We start from the raw sequence: 20,808 nt of genomic DNA, 5'->3' as shown, positions 1-20,808 counted from the left end.
TGTGCAGTATCTGGTCCATAAACGCTTTTTTTTTTTTTTTTTTGAGACCAAGTTTCACTCTTGTCGCCCAGGCTGGAGTGCAAATGGCACGATCTCGGCTCATTGCAACCTCCACCTCCTAAGTTCAAGTGATGCTCGTGCCTCAGCCTCCTGAGTAGCTGGGATTACAGGCACATGCCACCACGCCTGGCTAATTTCTGTATTTCGAGTAGAGATGGGGGTTCACCATGTTGGCAAGGCTGGTCTCAAACTTCTGACCTCAGGTGATCTGCCCGCCTCAGGCTCCCAAAGTGTTAGGACTGCAGGCATGAGCCACTGTGCCTGGCCATTAACGCATTTTGTTAGACATGCAAAAGGATTTTTCTCTCCCATCAAAGAGAAAAAGTTTCAAGAAAAGTTTTAAGGTCAAAAACCTTAAAAGTAGGGGGCCAGGAACAGTGGCTCATGCCTGTAATCCCAGCACTTCGGGAGGCCAAGGCGGGAGGATCACTTGAGTCAAGGAGTTCGAAACCAGTCTGGGAAATATGATGAAACAACACAAAACTTAGCTGGGCATGGTAGAGCCCATCTCTGCTACTCGGGAGGCTGAGGTGGGAGGATCACTTGAGCCCCGGAGGTCGAGGCTACAGACAGCTGAGATCGCACCACTGCACTCCAGCCTGGGCGACACAGGGAGACCCTCTCTCAAAGAAAAAAAAAAAAAAAACACCTTAAAACCAAAAGCCCAAGAGCTATTTTTCTAGAAATGTAAAATCTTGGCTTTCCTTGAAAATAATGAGAAATTTAAAAAAAAAAATTCTAAGCCCCTCAACCAACTGAACTGACCTTCTTTTGGCCAAGGGGACCACAGAGAAACCTCAGAGGCTGAATTCGTAGCTATGATGTGATGGGAGGTCAGACCATCTCCCTCAATAGCCGCCATTAGGCTTTCTTCTAACGGGCTAAAGAGAAACCAGCTCTTGAAAGATGCCACTGCTGATTTCAACCAACAGCCTGAATGCTGCCCCGCCCTTCTGCCGTTCTGTCAAAACAACCAACCAGCATTTCTTCCTGATAAAGAGACTACCAACCACAGGGTGGTTCTGGCCCGTCTACAGAGGAGGCGCAATGAGAGTTTTTCGTGTCATCTGCTTCTTCTTTTTTGAGATGGAGTCTCGCTCTGTCACCCAGACTGGAGTGCAGTGGCATGATCTCGGCTCACTGCAACTTCCGCCTCCCAGGTTCAAGCGATTCTCGTGCCTCAGCCTCCCTAATAGCTGGCACTACAGGCTAGGATTACAGGCGTGCGCCACCATGTCCAGCTAATTTTTGTATTTTTTTAGTAGAGACAGGGTTTCACCACGTTGGCCAGGCTGGTCTCGAACTCCTGACCTCAGGTGATCTGCCCGCCTTGGCCTCAAAAAGTGCTGGGATTACAGGCATGAGCCACCACGCCCAGCCCTCTGTTTCATCTTTTGACAGCAGAAGTCCCAAGACTCCACCCTCAGATCCTGCTCTGGCTGCCATTTGTTACACATGGGTCCCAAGGCAAGGCCTGAAGCTCAAATGCGCATGTGCCTGTTTCTCCTTTCATAAATATTCATGACTCCTCCGGCAGCTTATTGACTATGTATACCTGGCCACCCTGCTCAGCATACATTCCTGTTCCCTTTACCCCACCTTCCAAGTGGCAGTTTCTGGATTCTGGCCAGAGGCTGTGCTTCCCAGAGTGTGGGAATAGCCACCTTGCAGGCTGTAACCCTTTATGAGACATAAAGCTCTCCTTTCTAAAGTTATGAACCTTGTCATTCTTCAGGTGACAGTAAGAAAGAAAAAAAAATACAGTAAATAACATAAGAAATGTCCGCAGGTTTCAAGATAGATGAATCTTCTAAAAATTGGTCTTATTTGGCACATATAAAGAATATATTCATATACAGGTAATAAAGCATAATCATAATAAACTCCAACACAATCACCACTCAAAGCTAGATCTAGGTCAGAACTAACACCTGTCTGCCACCGCGCTCTTCAACTATCCTTCCACCTGAATTCCAAACCAAAGATAACCATCCTTGTAAAGTCTGTGTGTGTGTATGTGATTTTATTACACACTTACACATCCCTAAACACAAACTGTTTAGCTTTGAATGCTATTAGTTTTATAAAAAATAAGTCATACTTTCAAATCAACATTGTGTTTCAAAGATTTATCCATATTGGTACATGTGTGTATTATTCATTTATGTACACTGCTCTCTATCCAATTGTATAAATATACCAAAATATTTTTCCATTCTCCTGTCATAGAAATTTGGTTGTTTTTCAGCTTTTTGCTATTAACAATGTAAGTGTCCCTAGGATACATGTGCAAAATGTCTGCAGAACAATGTGGTTTCAAATCCAAGTAGCAACCCATTCATGAGCTAGTCAAGATGAGGAATTTTTTTTAATGACATAGGGTAGTATCAAACTAGAGTGTACAGACAGAAGAACCATAACCTTTGATACTCTCCCACCCCTATGTGTTTACTGGGCCAGAGTGTAGATATATTTCTTACTACAGGTCCAATAAAAACAGTCTTTAAGTTATCCCTCTATGTAAATACCCCTTAAAAAGTGAACTACCGAGTCTTATGGAATGTGGATATTCAAATTTGAAAGACAATATCAAATACTTTTCCTAAGCAGTTACACCAGTTCAGCTCCCATTAGAAGTATAAATCTTCCTGCCTGGTAATCCACTTAACTCACTAACTCTTAGTAAGACCTGGCTTAAGAATTTTTGGCTAATCTGGTGGATGTAAAATGGCATCCCACTGTGGTCTTAATTGCAGGTCTATGACTACTACTCTGGCTGACCATCTTTTCCTATGTCTACCCTCACTCCTCTACCTCTGTGTGCAATGTTTTTCTGTCATGTCCTCTTGCTGACTTCAAGGCTGTACATACGTATGCATGTATTGATTCCTGTACGTACTTATCAATGCATACACAAATCTTTGGCCACTATGTGTTTCAAGTTATTTTCTCCCAGTCTGTGTCTTTTCTTTCTACTTTATTTACAGTATGTTTTCATGAATTGATGTTCTTAAGTTTAATTTGGTAAAATTGATCACTGTTTTCTTTTATGTGTCATATTTTATGTTTTAAGAAACTGTTCTCTCTGTTAAGATCATTAAAGTTTTAGTTTCCACTTCTAAACATATTAAGTCTTTGCCATTCCCCAGCGATCTGCAATGCCACCTCTGTCACATATCAGCTTCCCCACTTGGGTGGTCTTTTGGGGGTTCTATATTTCAACCCAATGGTATACTTATCTATCCGAAAGCCAATAATACACCATCTTCATTTCTATGTCATTATAATAAATCTTGAGTGCTGAAATGGCAAGACGCTTCATTTTCTTCTTTATGAGTGTTTGGCTATTTGGGGGTCTCTTTTTGCTCATCAAGTCCCTCACAAAATCAATACTGAGAGTCTAGGTGTAATTACACTGAATTACACCATTTGTGAGAATCATCTTTTTAATACTCAATCTTCCTATTCAAGAGGATAATTTGTCTCCATTTATTTTTTTAAACATCTTACAATAAAGTTTTATAATTTCTCCAAATATGCTACATGTAGTCCTAGACTCATTTTTGTTCCTACTTTCCAGGGTATCCTTACTTGACATCTTTTGTCTGTTGTTGGTATAAAGAAAGGCAATTGATTATTTTGAATATGGATCTCATTTCCAGCCATCTTGCAACACTCTTATTTCTAATAATTTATTGTTTCTTTTAGCTTTTTGATGGAGACAGCCATACCACATGAGAAGGACTCCGTTATTTCTTTTTCGGTCCTTATTTATTGTTGTTTCCTGCCTACTACAGAAACCAGGATTTACAGAATAATATAGAACAGAGGTGGTGACAGTGGGTCCTCTTGCCTTGTTCCTAATTTTAGGAGATGACTTCTAATATTTTATTATTAAGAAAGAGATACCTTTCATCAGGCTAAGGAAGTTTCCTTCTATTCCTAGTTTGCTGAGAACATTTTCCATGAATACATGTTGATATTTCTCAAATGCTTTTTCCTCAATCTACTGAGATACACATATGATTTTATTTTCATTGGCTAACATCATGAGTTAAAATTTAATATTTTCCAGTGGAAACCACCATTGCCTTCCTGGGAAAGCCCAATTTGGTCTTTTGTTACAATCTGCTGGATTTCATGTATGCTCACAAGTGAGGCTGTCTCCTCCTATTCCTTTCTTCCATTGTTTCTCTCGGATTTAGGTATAAAGATTACACTAGTCTGAAATAATGAGTTAGGAGTAAACTCTCACTTTACTATCCTGTGGAACTGTCTGTATAAGATTGTAAGAATCTGTTCCTTATGCATTGGGTAAAACATCTTAAAAGTAAATCTCTATCATCAAAAAACTGGGTCTGGTGCTTTCTCTGTGAAAAAGTTTACTATAAGAATTGGTTGATCACTTCAATGATTATATGACTTGTAACCAAGCAGCTTAGCTTCAAACTGCTTTAAAAATTTTTTTTTCCTTCCTCTTTTCATCCCAGTCTCAAGACACAGCTTTGAGACAAACTACAGATGTGTTTTCTTTTGTCTCTAAATACAGCCTTAGAATGTGCTTTAAAACTCCACTCCCCTCCCTTTCCCACCTTATGCTTTCATGCCTGATGCACATGTATTTACCTGGATGTTTGTTAAGCTCACACCATGCTCACTTATCTGGTCCTATGTTTCCTTAGAAGCTTCAGGGGCCAAATCCTGATGCAAACCAGGCACCTCCAGAATTCTCTCCTGAGCAGGATATTACTTCAAGGCCAGAGTTACTCCCGGCTAGAGACTGACAGCAAGATTGACTGCGACTGATTTGGCATGGTTGGGCCCAAGATGGTGCTGGCCCCTTCACCAGATGGAACAATAATTCAGGATAAGCCATAGGAGCAAGTCATGCCATTGGGCACCTCCCAGCCCCCTTGCCTCTCCTGCATTCCAAATCCCTCTTCTTAAACCCCTGCACTCTCCAGAAATTGGAAAGTGGCAGTTTTGGGAAAGGATTCTGTCCACTTTCCCCCTTGCTGGCAACAATTAATAAAATTCACACTCTTTATCATACCTCACTCTTGTTATTTTGGCTTCTTTCTACAAGCGGTGAGAAGTTGGACCCTCTTTTGGTTACATGACTATTCCAGCCCATGATTTCTTCTTGAGACAGAAGTTTCATATTTATTGGCATAAAGTTTTTTCCCAGTATTTTCTTATTATCTTTATAATCTCTCCTGTATCTATAATCACACCTTTTTTTCATTTGTAATACGTATTGTTAAAACACTTTTTACTCCATTGTAAAGAGCACGGCCTTGTGTTGACCCTATGCACTGCAACTCTGTCTTCCATTTTACTCATTTCTGATCCTTGTATTGTTGCTTTAGTTCAACATTCTTTGAACTTAAAACTTTTAAAAATCTTTTTAAGGTAATGCTTAGCTATTTATCATCAATGACATCTCCTTGCTAACTTATGGATTTAACGTTGTAAATTCCCCTCAAGTACTGTTACAGTAGGTAGCTAATCAGACACGAGCAGAGCTGGAGAGGGCTCCCCACAAAATACACACACCAGGAGTGTCAGGTGACCATGTAATTGTCAGGCGGCTGTTAATTGTCTCTCTAAAATAATAATTGGTCACAGCCAACACCAGAGAAAGGCAGTCTCCTGGAAATATCAGGTACTTCCAGATAGAAATACCTGAAACTGGTGATCAGCAGCTTCCTGATAAGATCTCAGGAGCTGGGCAAGTGCATTTGAGCATGAGCACTGAGAGGCAAAATGGCGGATGACCTCCCTCTAGGAACACGGGACTGCAAAATGGGAAGGTGCCTCAAGTAGGCAGGCCTGCAACTTAGTAAACACACTGCACGTGCAGCCCCTCCCAAGGGCTGGCAGGCCACTGCGCATGCAGACAGCCCACCCCAAGGGAAGAATCACAGGAGAAGCAACAGAAGACCCCAGAAGAATGCCAACATATAAAACCCCAATTCAAAAGGTCAAACGGTGCGCCTGATCTCTCAAGTCGTCTACTTGATCCTTGTGCAAGTTCCTCTCCTTCCTGCTCTAGAGCTCTTTAACAAACTTTCACTCCTGCTCTAAAACTTGCCCCAGTGTCTCCTCCAGCCTTATGCCCCTGGGTCGAATTCTTTCTTCTGAGGAGGCAAGAACTGAGATTGCTACAGACCTGTACAGATTCACTGATGCTAACATACTTGTGCTGCATGACATGGATACATCACAGCTAACAGTACCACTTTAATCAAATCTCATATATTTGGACATATGGTAATTGTATAATCATTCAGTTTTAGTATTATTTTCCATTATAGTTTCTTCTTTGACCCATGAGCTGTTCAGTATTCTCAGTTTACAAATATACGGTTTTAGAATCTGTACGTATGGATATCTTGTTTCTAACTGTTAAAGCAAACTAAATACGGCCTTAGAAAGACTCTGTACTTCTATACTTGTGGATGAACTGCAACCTAACTTAATAGGTAGAAAAGACAGAAAACCTAACTTAGGAGTATGCCCTGTAACAGTAGCTGAGGCTTGGCCAATCCCAGCACCATACTTCAACCACTCATACACTGCCCAGTGTTCAAACTGTGTTAAAATAAGACAAACGCTGAGCTGTAACCAATCCAGCTGTTTCTGTACCTCGCTTCTGATTTCTGTATGTTACTTCCTTCTTTTTTGTCTAGAAATTTGTTCTGACCACAAGGCATCCCTGGAATCTCTCTGAATGTACTGTGATTCTGGGGACTGCCCGATTCATAAATCGTTCACTGGTCTATTAAACTCCTTTAAACTTAATTTGGTTGAAGTTTTTCTTTTAACATAACTTAATTCCACCGTGGACAGAAAATATGGTCTCTATACAACAATTTTCTGAAATTTAACAGAGACCTTAGGGTCCTGCACGTGACCCATATCTTTAAACATTTCTTGTGTTCACGAGAATACATAAGTTGGGGTTGAGTCTATTAAACCAAACTTGATAATTACGTTGTTCAAATCACTGAAAAATTTTTATTAACTTTTGTCTTTTTGACCTCATGGTAAATTGAGGGAGATGGGTTGATAATTTTGTCAGTGATGATAAATTACCAATTTATCCATATCATTTTATGTGTGTATCTTGAGACTTTTGTTTTTAAGTGCATACAAGTTTAAGGGTATGTTTCTTGAAAAATTGAATCTCTTATCACACGCAGCAACTCTCTCTCTAGTAATGCTTTTTATTTTGAAATGTATTTTGACCAATATCAATACTGATATATCTTTTTTTGGCTAGTAATCTTCAGGTACAAAAAGAGGTACCCCAGATGTGGCTATTTTTAACAATATTCAGCCGATGTCAATTATTTAGTCAAATCTGAACATCTATGTCTTTAAACCGCAAGTTTAATCAACTAACATTAATAGTGAGTACTCAACTTATTTCAACATCTTACTATTCAATATGTTCTAAGTTTATGCTATTTTTTCTCTTTACATTTTTTTAAGATTGGATGAACTTATCTTTGGTTTTTGTTTTGTTTTTTCTTGAACTGTTTTGTTTTGTTTTCTTTGAATTTTATCAAGAATACAAAACCCCCAGATGCAATATTTTAAACTCCCTATCAAAGCGAAGACCTTAAAATTAAAAGCTTTATGTCTCCAAAAAGCAAAACCCAATGACAAAGATATAAGCCAAGCATGCATCAAGTTGTTCAAATTAGAACTGAAGTGAGATTTCTTGAATAAATATAGAGGAATTAATTCCAAACAACAGGAAAAATGAAGATAGAAGACAAATGACATTCAAAGAAAAATCAGACCCACTGCCTGTTTTAGTACAACCTGTGAGCTAAGAATGGTTTTTACATTTTTAAATGCCTGGGGAAAAAAATCAAAATAAAAAATTGTTTCAAAATGCATAAAAATCAAATGAAATTCAAATTTGGGTATGCACAAATAAAGCTGTATTGGAACAGAGCCACACACATTTGTTGATACATCATCTATGGTTGCTTTCATACTATAAAGTCAGAGTTGTATAGCTGCAACAGAGACCATATGGCACCATAAAACCTACAATATTTACTATATGACCCTTCAAGATAAAGCCTGCCTGCCTGTGATTTTTAACATATTAAATGAGTGGATTCTATTAAGATACTATTAAGATACTTAGTTTCCACATGTCCTTCAAAATGTCTGGAATCATCACAGTAAGTCTACTGTAATGTTATAATAAAAAGTATCATTAATAAATACGGAGGAACTCCCAAGAAAAAATGGAGATAAGAACTAGCCCAGAAAAGAAAAGCTATAGGTACAATCACAAAAAAGAAAATGACATTGCAAAGACAGAAAGAGTTCCAGAAAAATCCCAATTTCAGAATCCACAGAACAGAAAGACACTCTGGAACAAACATCAAGGTAATTTGAACAATGAAACCAATCTTAGCCACCCCCTTGCATATATATAAACGTACAGGTAGCATCAACTTTTACTTCTAAAATCAAGCTCTCTGACCAACTTCTAAACAAAGTTCATGCTCTGTGTCAGAAGGTACATAAACATGAGGCTGAAGCTGGGGAGAGAAGCAGGGCCTAAAACAATACCAGCACAGAATGAGAAGAGGCAGAATAGACAGCTAAGCCAAAGACATTATAGAAATCAAAACATGTATTTTTTAAATTTTAATTCTAAGAAAGTGAGAAAACAGTAACAAAACCACAGAAGATGCAAAAAGGTGTCAAACGGTCAAATTCTACAATTCTTCCAAGTAACATGATTTGTTCTGTATATAGCAGAGAAAAACATGGAAAGCTTTTCACCTCATTCTATGAAGGCAAATAACCTTCACACCAAACCAAAAAAGAATAACACAAAACAAAATTAAAAGCTCAATCTCCTTTATGATTCTACCAAAAGCATTTTATTGAATCCAGCAATATATATTAAAAACCAACACCACCCCTAACCACAATGACCAGACAGAGCTTATTCTAGTAATGTATGGCCACCGCAGCATTAGTAAATCTATTAACACAACTCAGTATAATAAAGGCTAAATAAGGCAAACGCTAACATACATCAATTATAATCCCGATGCATATTTTAAAAGCATTTGACAAACTTTAACACTTATTCTTGATTAAAAACAGAAATAATCTCCTAACAAGTTGAAATAGAAGAGAACTGCCTGAATATCATAATTACTGGCAAAATATTAAAGGCACCCACCAAAGTCAAAGAAAGATAAGGATGATCACGCTCACCTTAACAAATGAATACTCTAAGAGGGCCTGAACCAATATGAAAAAATATGAATATGTAAGGTTAAAATGTTGGGGGAGGAGATAAAAACTGCATTACTTATAGGTAATTATCTATATTGTACTTTTCAACTGAAAACACAAGAAAATTAAAGAAGAATTAACACAAGTAATTATCCAGCTGACATGATATAAAATAAGCACATAAAAGTTATTAACTTTTGGCCAGGCGTGGTGGCTCTCACCTGTAATCCCAGCACTTTGGGAGGCTAAGGCAGGTGGATCACGAGGTCAAGAGATCAAGACCATCCTCGCCAACATGGTGAAACCCCGTCTCTACTAAAAATACAAAAATTAGCTGGGCATGGTCATACGTGCCTGTAGTCTCAGCTACTTGAGAGGCTGAGGCAGGAGAATCGCTTGAACCTGGGATGCGGAGGTTGCAGTGAGCTGAGATCGTGCCACTGCACTCCAGCCTGGTGACAGAGCGAGACTCCGGCTCAAAAAAAAAAAAAAAAAACTTAATAACTTTCCTACAGACTATAATAACAAGACTACAACGGAAACAAGGGGAGGGTCTCATTCAAAGGAATAAATGCTATAAAATAGCTAGGAATATATTTGAGGGGAAAAAAAAGATATAAGACCAAGAAAAGTATAAAACTTCCTTGAAAGACATTAAAAAAATGAATGACCCCAGAAAATACGAGCCATGCACACTATGGATAGAAAGATTTACTATCATAAAAATGTCAAAATTTTCTTAACAAAATTTATAAAATTCCAATCACAGTTGCAATACAGAAATTTTTCCTCTTTGCCTTAAAAAAATAATTCTAAATTCATCTGGAAAAACTGATGTGTGAGAATCAACAGAGAAAACCTTCAAGGAAAAAGAATAATAAAGGGAACCTAGCATCATCTAGATATTAAAAGTTTTAAATTTAAAGATACTGGAATCAAATTAAGCACATTAGAGGACAATATCTATAACACATTTAAACACAAAGAATATAAAAATGCCTTTTAAATAAACAAGTAGTTATTAAATAATCCTATAAAAGGAGGATGAAGATGTGAAAAGGCAATTTACAAATGAAGAAAAGGCTGAGTAATGTGGCTCATGCATGTAATCCCAACACTGTGGGAAGACGAGGGAGGAGGATCGCTTGAGGCAGGAGTTCAAGATCAGCCTGGGCATCACAGTGAGACCCCCATCTCTACAAGAAAATTAAAAATCAGCCAGGCCTGATGGTTCACACCTGTAGTCCTAACTACTTAGGAGGCTGAGGCAGGAGGATCTCTTGAGCCCAGGAGTTGGAGGTTACAGTGAGCTATTATCATGCCACTGCATTCCAGCCTGGGTGATAAAGTGAGACCCTGTCTCTAGAAAAAATCAAAAATTTAAAAAAAAAAAAAAACTAAAACCAAATAAAAAAAAAAAAAGAAAGCCAAATCTCATTTGAAAAGATAAAACATCACATAAGCATTTGGGGCAATACAAATTAAAATGTTGAGTTTTTTTTTTTTTAACCTAGGCAAACTTCAAAAATAGCAACATTATATGCTGGCAGGAATATGAGGAAACATATACTGTCTTTAACCGATGGGAATATAATTTTGTAGAATTTATTAATACTAAAATATAAAATGAACAAATGATAACTGGAACAGCGATTCCCTGTTTAAGAATCTATGCTTATGTACAAGGGTATTCACTACCTTATTATAAATAACATAAACAGAGGGAAAAAATGTTCATTAATGAAGAAATAATATAAAATTTTGGATAAGACTGGATTAATATACAGCAGTAAAATAAAAATAAAATAAATTGATAGTTACTGTAAGTCTTAAAAAAGTATGATCCTGTATATTTAAAAAACAAAGGAATCCCAAACGTATGTTTGCAAGTATATAGTTAAATATAGATATTGTAAGTCAAAGGCTTATGGCAAATTATTATTGTTGTCTAATAAATACCTTCATATTTTATCATACGTAAGACATCTGTAATTATTAAATATTTTACATAATTTTTCAAATTAAATATATTAAGTGTCATGTTAAAACAAACAGCTATAGGTCATGATTATCTAATTATATAAATATTTAACCAATGCTTATATATAATGTGTAACTTTTTAAATGTGACATTTAAGAATCCCTTCAGCATGCTGAAAGAAGAACTTAATAGTGCTTACCAATATCGTTAATCACTGCTCTTATTTTGGAGACAAAAGGACCAACTTCACTGGAACTCATTTTGGCTCTTTCCTTAAGGTCAGCACCTGCAAAGTATTTTATTTACAAATATAATCTAGTTGTAAACAAAATTTTAAAGCAAAGAATTGAAAATTTACTTAAGATTAGTATACAACTTCAAGATCAGCCTAATTCATCTTTTTTTTTTTTTTTTTTTTTTTTGAGACGGAGTCTCGCTGTGTCTCCCAGGTTGGAGTGCAGTGGCGCGATCTCGGCTCACTGCAAGCTCCGCCTCCCAGGTTCATGCCATTCTCCTGCCTCAGCCTCCCAAGTAGCTGGGACTACAGGCGCCCGCCAACACGCCCGGCTAATTTTTTGTATTTTTAGTAGAAACGGGGTTTCACCGTGTTAGCCAGGATGGTCTCGATATCCTGACCTCGTGATCCGCCCGTCTCGGCCTCCCAAAGTGCTAGGATTACAGGCGTGAGCCACCGCGCCCGGCCACTTAATTCATCTTTTAATAGAATGACATTACCTCAGTTTTCCTTCCCAATGACCATGTTCGGCAAGAATAAAGTATTTGTCTATTCATACGTCTACCATGTGCTTAAAGCGGTGCTTCTCCAGCTTTCCAGTCTCAGGCCCCTTCATGCTCTTAAAGGAAGACACTATAGTTGGCATCTACTGATCTATAGTTACTCTATTAGAAATCAAAACTAAGAAATTGTTTAAATGTTTATTCATTTAAAAATACAAATGAACCCATTAATGTTAACATAAATAATGACAAATTGGTGACACCACCTTGCTGCTTTGCAAGGTGCTGTCAGTTTATCCACCACTGCTTCTGCAGTGTATTAGCACAAATGCCAACCCAGTAAAAAGGGCAGATTACACTTTGGTCAGTCCTTTTGACTTCATGGATGCCTGGCTTGGGGACTGTCAACCACAAGGGAGAAGCATAGATTTAAAGTATGAACAAACTGATGATTTCATAATTATGACTTTAGCACAGAATCGTAACTTTGGAACAGAGAAAAATAAACACATGGAATTCCCTGAGGGATAATTAACTCTGAGAACAAAGAAGATCTTTAGCAAAATTAACAATCTGAAAAAAGATGGGTCCCCAATTAAATAAACAGACAAACAACAAAGTAAAATTACAGTATAGAAGGCATACACTCAGCTATTTACCCTTATTAGTCTATTACAAATCAATCATGCTGATACATAATATCATAAGTAAGGGCTAGGGCAGGGGCATTCTGATCTCACACACTTCCGGGGGAGTGAGAACCTCAGTTGACAAAGCACATATCCTAGCATCCATCAGATCTTAGATATGTATACCCTAGAAAATCTCTCACATACCCAAGAAAATATGTACAATAAAATTCAAGGGAGCATACAAAGACTAGCAAAAAAATGGATATAACCTAAATATCCATCCATAGGAGAATTAATAAAACAAGGACATAATTATAAATAGAATGTTACCTGTATAGCATGAACATGAAAGAATTAAGAGTAAATACAGATAAATCTAATGAATAATATTATTGAAAAAGTATTAATTACAGAAAGATACACAGGATAATGAACACAAATTTTAAAAACAATAATGCTATTCAGGGATATAAAACACACAGAAATGATAAATTCAATTGGTGGTTATGGGGGCTGGAGTATGACTGGCAATGGGTACACAGAGGACTTCAATTTTATTTGTAATATTGTATTGCTTAGGTTGGGTGGTGGGTGCTAAATATGCAAGTCTTTAAATGTTTTGGAATGCCTGATACATGTCTTTGCAATTAATTTTTCCATGAAGAATTAATATGTAACAAAGAAAAATGTTGGCAGAACCAAAAACAAATAACTGGCTTAACTTGGTGCCAAACTCTTCTTTGAGGCCCAGTATTTCTCAGTTCCATTACTTCGTAAATTTAAATATTTTACATTTATGACCACTCATCTCAAGTGGGCCATTCTGCTGCCCAGCAATCCTACTGTATTTCCTGAGTTCATTCACTCTCCTACTCACATACAGACCACTTCACAACTTCCCTCTCCACGAATCTTAAAACCTCCTATCAATCCTACGAAAAGCCAGAAAAGACATTCTACTAGTACTTACCACCAAAGCTATCCATCCAGGACTTGAACCTATATACTCCGCCCTGCCTCCTGTTACCATGAATGAACTAACTCATTGAGAGTGACAGGAGGCAGACAAATTCCCCAGCAGACAGGGATGTGTCCCCAGTGAAACCCAACCTTCAAGCCACTGACAGTTTAAAGTCTAAAAACTGAGCTGCTGGTTCGAGAGAGTCCACAAAGAGAGAGAGAACTTCTATCCCCATATTACCCTCACTCTCTTGATTGGTTCCTTCTTGATGATGCCTTTTAACCAATCAAACAGTGATTTTTCCAAGCCCACCCAGGGATGAATCAGCACACACACCTCCATTCTAACCCATAAAAACCCCAGACTCATCCTCTCAGGTGGCTACCCACTTTGGGTCCCCTCTCACAGCTGAGAGCTTTCCTTATGTCACTCAATAAAATTCTTCTCTGCCTTACTCACTCTCTGGTGTCCACGCACCTCATTCCTCTTGGTCGCGGGACAAGGACCTGGAACTCGCTGAGCTGCAGGCGACAGGAATGAAAGGGCTGTGATGCCCCTGGCCGGCTCGCCAAGCTGCGGGCAACGGGAATAAAAGAGCTGTAACATGCTCCCGCTAGCCAAGCTATGGGAGTGAAGAGCTGCAACATTTCTGGGGTCCCAGACCTCAGGACTCCCCGAGCAAGAGTTGTAACACTGCTTGGGGCTCCATGAATGCTGGTTTTATCGCTGAGTTTTTGGGTGACACCACATTCCCCTTGTCTAGACACTGGTGCCTGACATGGAAGTCGTTCATGGCATGCCCAGTCCAGCCTCAAGCTGAGTGTGGAGCTGCAGCAGGCACGGGATTCAAGTGGGCGCGAACCAAGCAAAACCTGCCAGGCCAAGAGGGTGGAGTAAGGCCAGAGGGCCCAAGCAAGGCCCAGACAGAGGTGGCAGGGGCAGCAAAGATTTCTGGCTGGCAAAGTGGCACTGAAGGAATCCTGTAACATCATGAGGGAGGCCAATCCATCCCCTTGTGCACTGGATTCAACCCCTTCTAATCTCCTTGGGGACATCACTCACTCCAGCACTTAAGCGCTCTCCTTGGCTGGCATCAATACTACCCTTCCTTAGAGGTTCGTTCCCATCAGCATATAGCAATGCTGTAATACTGACATCTTAAAAAAAACTCACATAGACTTCCACTGTTAGCTATGATGGAATAGGTTATCATCAGACCAATTCCTCCATGAAACACTGCAGAAAATATGTAAGACAGCTGCTTGAGCAACTGAGGCAGCCAGGATGTAAGAGGCTGGAAAGCCAGAGAAGGGAAACTATGGTAAGCCTCTGCTTTCCTCCCAAAACATACACTGAGTTATAAACTGGTCGGGTAAAGAGGGTATAAAAGCCGTAGCACGAAGCAGCAGCTCAGAAATCTCTGTAATCTCCTGGAAGTGGGGAGACAAACACTGGCAGTGAAGACTACAGGCTCAGCCAGAACTTTGAGGCCAAGATCTTGGAGAAAAAGGAACTACCAACAAGAGAGCCCACTAAAGGGACTCACCAAATTAATGAAATAAAGGTGAAAATCGTATACATTTTCATTAGTTACAGAAAAAGTATTTGATAAAATTCAATATTCATTCCTTAACATCTTCACTGAAGAATAATTTACAAAAAATAGAGTTCAGCCACTTTAAGTATAGAATTCAAGGATTTTTACTAAATTTACAGAGTTGTACAACCATCACCTCAATCTGATCTTAGAACACCTCCATTATCACAAAAAGATCTCTCATGCCCATATGCAGTTGCTCCCTGTTCCCATCCCAGCACCATGTAATCACTAATCTATGTTCCTAAGAATTGGTCTTTTCTGGACATTTCCTATAAATAAATTCATACAATATGTGGTCTTTTTTTGTCTGTTTTCTTTCATATGGCTTGCTTTTCAGGTTCATGCATGTTATAAGCATGAAGTATTCCACTGTATGAACATATAAACGTTTTGCTTATCCCTTCATCGGATGACAGATATTCATATCATTCCTACTTTTTGGCTACTATGACTAATGCTGATATGGACATTCACTTACAAGTTTTTGGGTGGACAAATGTTTTCATTTGTCTTGGATAAAGACAAAGTAGAATTGCTAGGTCATACTGTAAATTTTTGTTTAACTTGGAGAAAAGAAAAAAAAAAAAAAAAAAAAAAAACCCTGCCAAGCTGTTTGCCTAGGTTGGCTCCACCATTTCACATTCCTACCAGCAATGCATGAGGGTCTCTGTTTTCCTAGTCACCAACAATTGTCTGTCTTTTTTATTATACCTATTCTAGTGAGTGTGAAGTGGTACCTATAAGGATTTTAATTTGCATTTCCCTAATGACTAATGAGGTTAAACACTTTTCATGTGCTTACTGGCCATTCAAACAGCTGCTCTAGTGAAATGTCCATTCAAATCTTGCTCATTTTTTAAAAATCAGGTAATTTGTTTTCTCCTTATTGAGTTGTAAGTTATATCTTAGATACAAGCCCTTTCTAAAATATACGATTTACAAATCTTTTCTTCATTTTTGTGTCTTGCCTTTCACTTTCTTGGTGATTTTTGAAGCACAAATTTTAATTTTGATTAAAATTAATCAAAATTATAAATTTTTTATCAGTTGTGCTTTTCTGGTAATATCTAAAAATCAACACTCATTCCTGATTAAATTATCTTAGCAAATTAGGAAGAAAAGGGAATCTTTATAATAAAAAGTAACTGTAAAGTACCTATAGCTAACATAATCTTTAACAGTCAATTACTAAAAGCTTCCTCCCAGGGACCAAGAAAAGAGACAAGGGTGTTCCCTAACACTTTTAAACACTGTAACAGATGTACTAGCGAGTGTGATAAGACCAAAATAAAACTTACAAGGATTGAAAGGTATAATAAAACAGTCATTATTAGCAGATAACTGTATATGAAGAATAGCCTAAAGAATTTTCAAACCATGAAAATAAGTAAATTTAGTAAGGTTGCTGGATATAAGCTCAATATACAAAAATCAACTGTATTTCTATATACTAGCAAAAGAAATTTGAATGTGAAATCTCGAAAAGATATCACTTTCAAAACATCCAAAAATCAAGGAGTGAAAGAATAAATCTAACAAAAGGAACATAAGACCTTGACACAAAAACTGAAAAATCTTACTGAAATAAAGAAGCCCCAAATAAAAGAACACATTACATTCATGTGTTAGAATAGTTCATACTAAAAGATGTAAATTCTCTCCAAATTAATAGATTAAATGTTGTTCCAATAAAAATCCCAATTTTTCTGAAAATTAATAAGATGAAAATGCAAAGTGCCAACAACAGTCAAGATACCGCATAAAGTATTGGTGAAGGTGTAAAGCAATGAGACCTCTGACTTAAGACTGCTGGGAGTAAAACCAGTACAATCATTTTGGAAAGCAATTCCACTCCAAATATACACACTCAACAAAAAATGCATGATGTGTACTAAAAGACATGTACAAGCATAGTCAGGGCAGCACTATTAGAAATAGCTAAAAGCTGGGAACACCTCAAACAACAAGCAAACAGTAGAAGACACAAATTATGAAATATTTCTACAAGGAACAGGACTGCACTACTCCTAGACGAATGGTACAGGCTGAATCCTGCAAATATGTTCAATGGAAGAGATCAGCCTGCAAAATTCCAACTACATAAAGTTTGAAAATAGGCAATATTAGTATTTGGCGATAAAAGTCATAATAATTGCCTATGTCTTTTGGGTGGGAGATGGGTAATGATAAGGAAGGGACATGTGGGATGACTGTGGTGTGCTGGGACTTCATTTTGTAGAAATTTACAGAATTATGTGCTTTTAATTTGTGCAATTTTCTGTATGTCCACATTATACTTCAGTTAAAATTTTTTTTAAGTTTCCTGATTCCATACGCCCTACCCCCTCCAGCTGCCAATTTTTTCCTCCTTTTTACGCCAAACTCTTCAGAAGACCTGCCTCCCATGCTCTCCTCCTATACTGTCTCCAAGCAAGGGAGACAAAAAGAGTAAAAAATAAACATAACAAATAAGTAATCTACATAGAAGGGGATAAATGTTTTGGAGAAAAAGGTGAAGATAGTACAGACGGGTATTAAAGGTGGTGACCATGTCACAATATTCGATGTCATAAATACCATTCTATTTGAGAATGTATAATAAGCTTTGTGAATGGCAGTATCATAGCCAATGAGGTTTATCTGAGGAGAGATTATTCTAAGAGAAAGTATAATAAGATTCAATAAGATTTCATATGTTCCTTGTATTTCAAGTGTATCTAATAATTTAATACCTGGTTCTCAGACATTTTAAATGAACTTTATATCTCCTGTTACATATTTGTATGTAACTTGCCAGTAATAACTTGTATTGCTTTTGCATTATCTACTGCAAACTCTTTTCATCTAAATATATAGTTGGAAATGTATAATACACTAAGTAGACAATGCATGGAATTGATACATTATTTAACAATTTTGAGAAAACATATATTTTAAACACCACCCACTATAATGGCCCTCTCCTAAAATTTCAGTGTTTTAATAAATTCCTTCTTTTAAATATTCTTTAGGATTAGTATGTATTAAATTTCTATACTTATATTTGCAGTAAACTACTCCAATGAACTTTAGAGAAGTTATGGGAAAACACACTATTCTTTGTTATGCACTGCATGATGTCTAGCTTCCTTGGCCCCCACTAACCATATGTCAATAAAGCTCTTCAACAGCCAAAAACGTCCCTCAAATTCCAAAAGGCTCCACAGTGGGTGTTAACGTCCCCTTGAGATCTAATGCTTTAAGCCAGTGATCTTCAACCTTTTTGTTCCTATTATTGCTAAAAGAATTTTGAAGTATGTGCTCTTTTGAACATTTTTATGCTGACATTTGAAATTTTTCATCTAAGTTTAAGTAGTTTGAAAGATTTCAATGTACTATGAACACTCACATTTTTAAACAAAACTCATATGCCATTTTCAATGAATCCAGTGGAACCTACACTATCAGTGATTTGGTTCTCAAAATCATCCGCGTTAAAACATACTGCATTTAAAACAAGCTGGGCGCGGTGGCTCACGCCTGGAATCACAGCACTGTAGGAGGCTGAGGCAGGCAGATCACTTGAGGTCAGGAATTCAACACCAGCCTGGCCAAAATGGCGACACCCCGAATCTACTAAAAACACAAAAATTAGCCAGGAGTGGTGGCGGGTGCCTGTAATCTCGGCTACTTGGGAGGCTGAGGCAGGAAAATCGCTTGAATCCAGGAGGTGGAAGTTGCAGTGAACCAAAATCGCACCACTGCACTCCAGCCTGGGCAACAGAGCAAGACTGTCTCAAAAAAATAAATAAAACATACAAACAAACCTATCCTTAAAAAGTGTAAACTGAAGAATGAGGAGGTTCATAAACTTGGAAAGGAGAGTTTTATTTCTCATAAATGGTTGCGGCTTGTGCCATACTGACAGGCTGGGGAGCACAGCCTCTGGCCAGAAGCCGGAAACAGACACTTCAAGGGAAAGGCAAAGGGAAGTGGAATTTATGATGAACGAGGTGGCTGAATATACATATTTAACAAGCTCTAAGAGTCATGAATATTATAAAAGGAGAAATGCGTGCGCACAATTGAGCTTCATGCACTTTCATGGGTCATGTACAAAAAATGGGGGCGTGAGCATGGCCCGAGGGCAGAGTTTTCAGCCCTCTGCTGTCAAAGGTGAAGCACAGGACACAAAAACCCTCACTGTGCATCCTTCGTAGACTTCCCAGAACCACTCTGTGGTTCTCGCTCTCTTATCAGGAAAGAACGCTGGTAAGCAGTTAAAACTACAAAAGGCAGGGGCAGCACCAGGCAGTAGGTTGATATCAGCAGTGGAGCAAGTCTTTCCAAAGGGCTGGTTTGTTTAACCTTCAGGAAAGAAAGCCTAATGGCAGTTCTCCAGGGAGGGGGTATTACAAGAGATGTCCGACCTCCCATCCTGTCATGGCTGAGATTTTCCTTGGCCAAAAGGAGGTCACAGCTGTCCAAGTCAGTTGGCTTAGCATTTCATTTTTATTTCTCAATATAAAAAATGTTACATTATCTCCTTTCTTCATTAACTGGTATTTTTGCTCCACTTTCAATTTTTTTTTCCTGATATAACTGGTATTTGTGCTTTAAAATATTTTATTCGTCATTCTGTCACATTTCTTTGCAACAAAATGTGTATGCAAATTAAATTAATTTTTATTAAATTCCCTATAAAGTGCCAAGTTTAAAAGTTTTCTTCTGGATTGAATTTTCATTACAAGTATTATTAGCTGACAAAAGCAAAAATATATTTCAAATTTGATAACTATTAAATACTAAATATAAACTTTTATTAGACATGCATCACAATGAGATAGATGGGACTACCTTCCCTCCTCTCATTATTTCATATATTCATGAATGAGTATTATTTACTGCTAGAGTGAGGCAGGATTTACCATCAATTTTACTCATGCTGAGAAAACCTTTTCACATAAACAAGGAAGATGTTTACTACAGCAATGTCATTCCTTTAGCACTCTGGTGAAAAAATCACATCATAATCAAGAAACATCTAACAATTTCCCAACAATTCTAGTAAACTGTCTTCAAACTATGTTGAAAGCAAAGAACCAGAAACTGCCAGAATAAGAATCTCAGCTGAAATTCTCAACATTAATATTTTAAAGGCCTCTTTTTTGGCAATTCATAGGCTTTTTTCCCCTCCCTGGAGCAACAAAGCAAAGATCAGGAATAACTTTCCATTGTGGAAGAGGCAACCATGAAGAGAAAGAGAACTGGAACCTCCAGTTCAGCCTGAAGAGTTTTATGACAGGGTACACGTTATGTATTAGACAGATCCTTTATGTATTAGACAGATGTGTGCACCTCCTGAGGCCTAGAAACATCCCAGCCCCAGCCAGGGGATCTCTGTTTTTAAGTCACATCAGTCAGAAGTCAGTTGCCAGGTCATATGGAATGCAAAGTGGCTGCACATCCACACACTGCCTCCAGTACACGGCATTGTCATACTTGCTGTGATGACTCACTTTATGTGTCTACTTGTCTGGGCCACAGGGTGCCCAGATAAAATACAGTTTCTTGG

The 20,808-nt window shown here is 38.0% G+C and overlaps 1 protein-coding gene across 4 annotated transcripts in view; it reads right to left on the bottom strand.

Moving 5' to 3' along the window:
* AUH (AU RNA binding methylglutaconyl-CoA hydratase) overlaps positions 1-20,808 on the bottom strand; it is a 150,769-nt gene that overhangs the window by 99,475 nt on the left and 30,486 nt on the right. For 2 of the 4 annotated variants that reach the window (XM_003808382.6, XM_063594335.1), the window contains exon 4: positions 11,523-11,609. The exons of the other annotated variants lie outside the window; for them this stretch is intronic. In XM_003808382.6, coding sequence (XP_003808430.4) covers positions 11,523-11,609 — 87 coding nt within the window. The remainder of the gene's footprint in view (positions 1-11,522; positions 11,610-20,808) is intronic. 4 annotated transcript variants of the gene reach the window in all.

The sequence above is a fragment of the Pan paniscus genome, chromosome 11 (genome assembly GCF_029289425.2).
Source record: "Pan paniscus chromosome 11, NHGRI_mPanPan1-v2.0_pri, whole genome shotgun sequence".
Classification (NCBI taxonomy): domain Eukaryota; kingdom Metazoa; phylum Chordata; class Mammalia; order Primates; family Hominidae; genus Pan; species Pan paniscus.
Note: the sequence above shows the minus strand (reverse complement) of the source record. Positions and strands in the feature narration are given on the sequence as shown.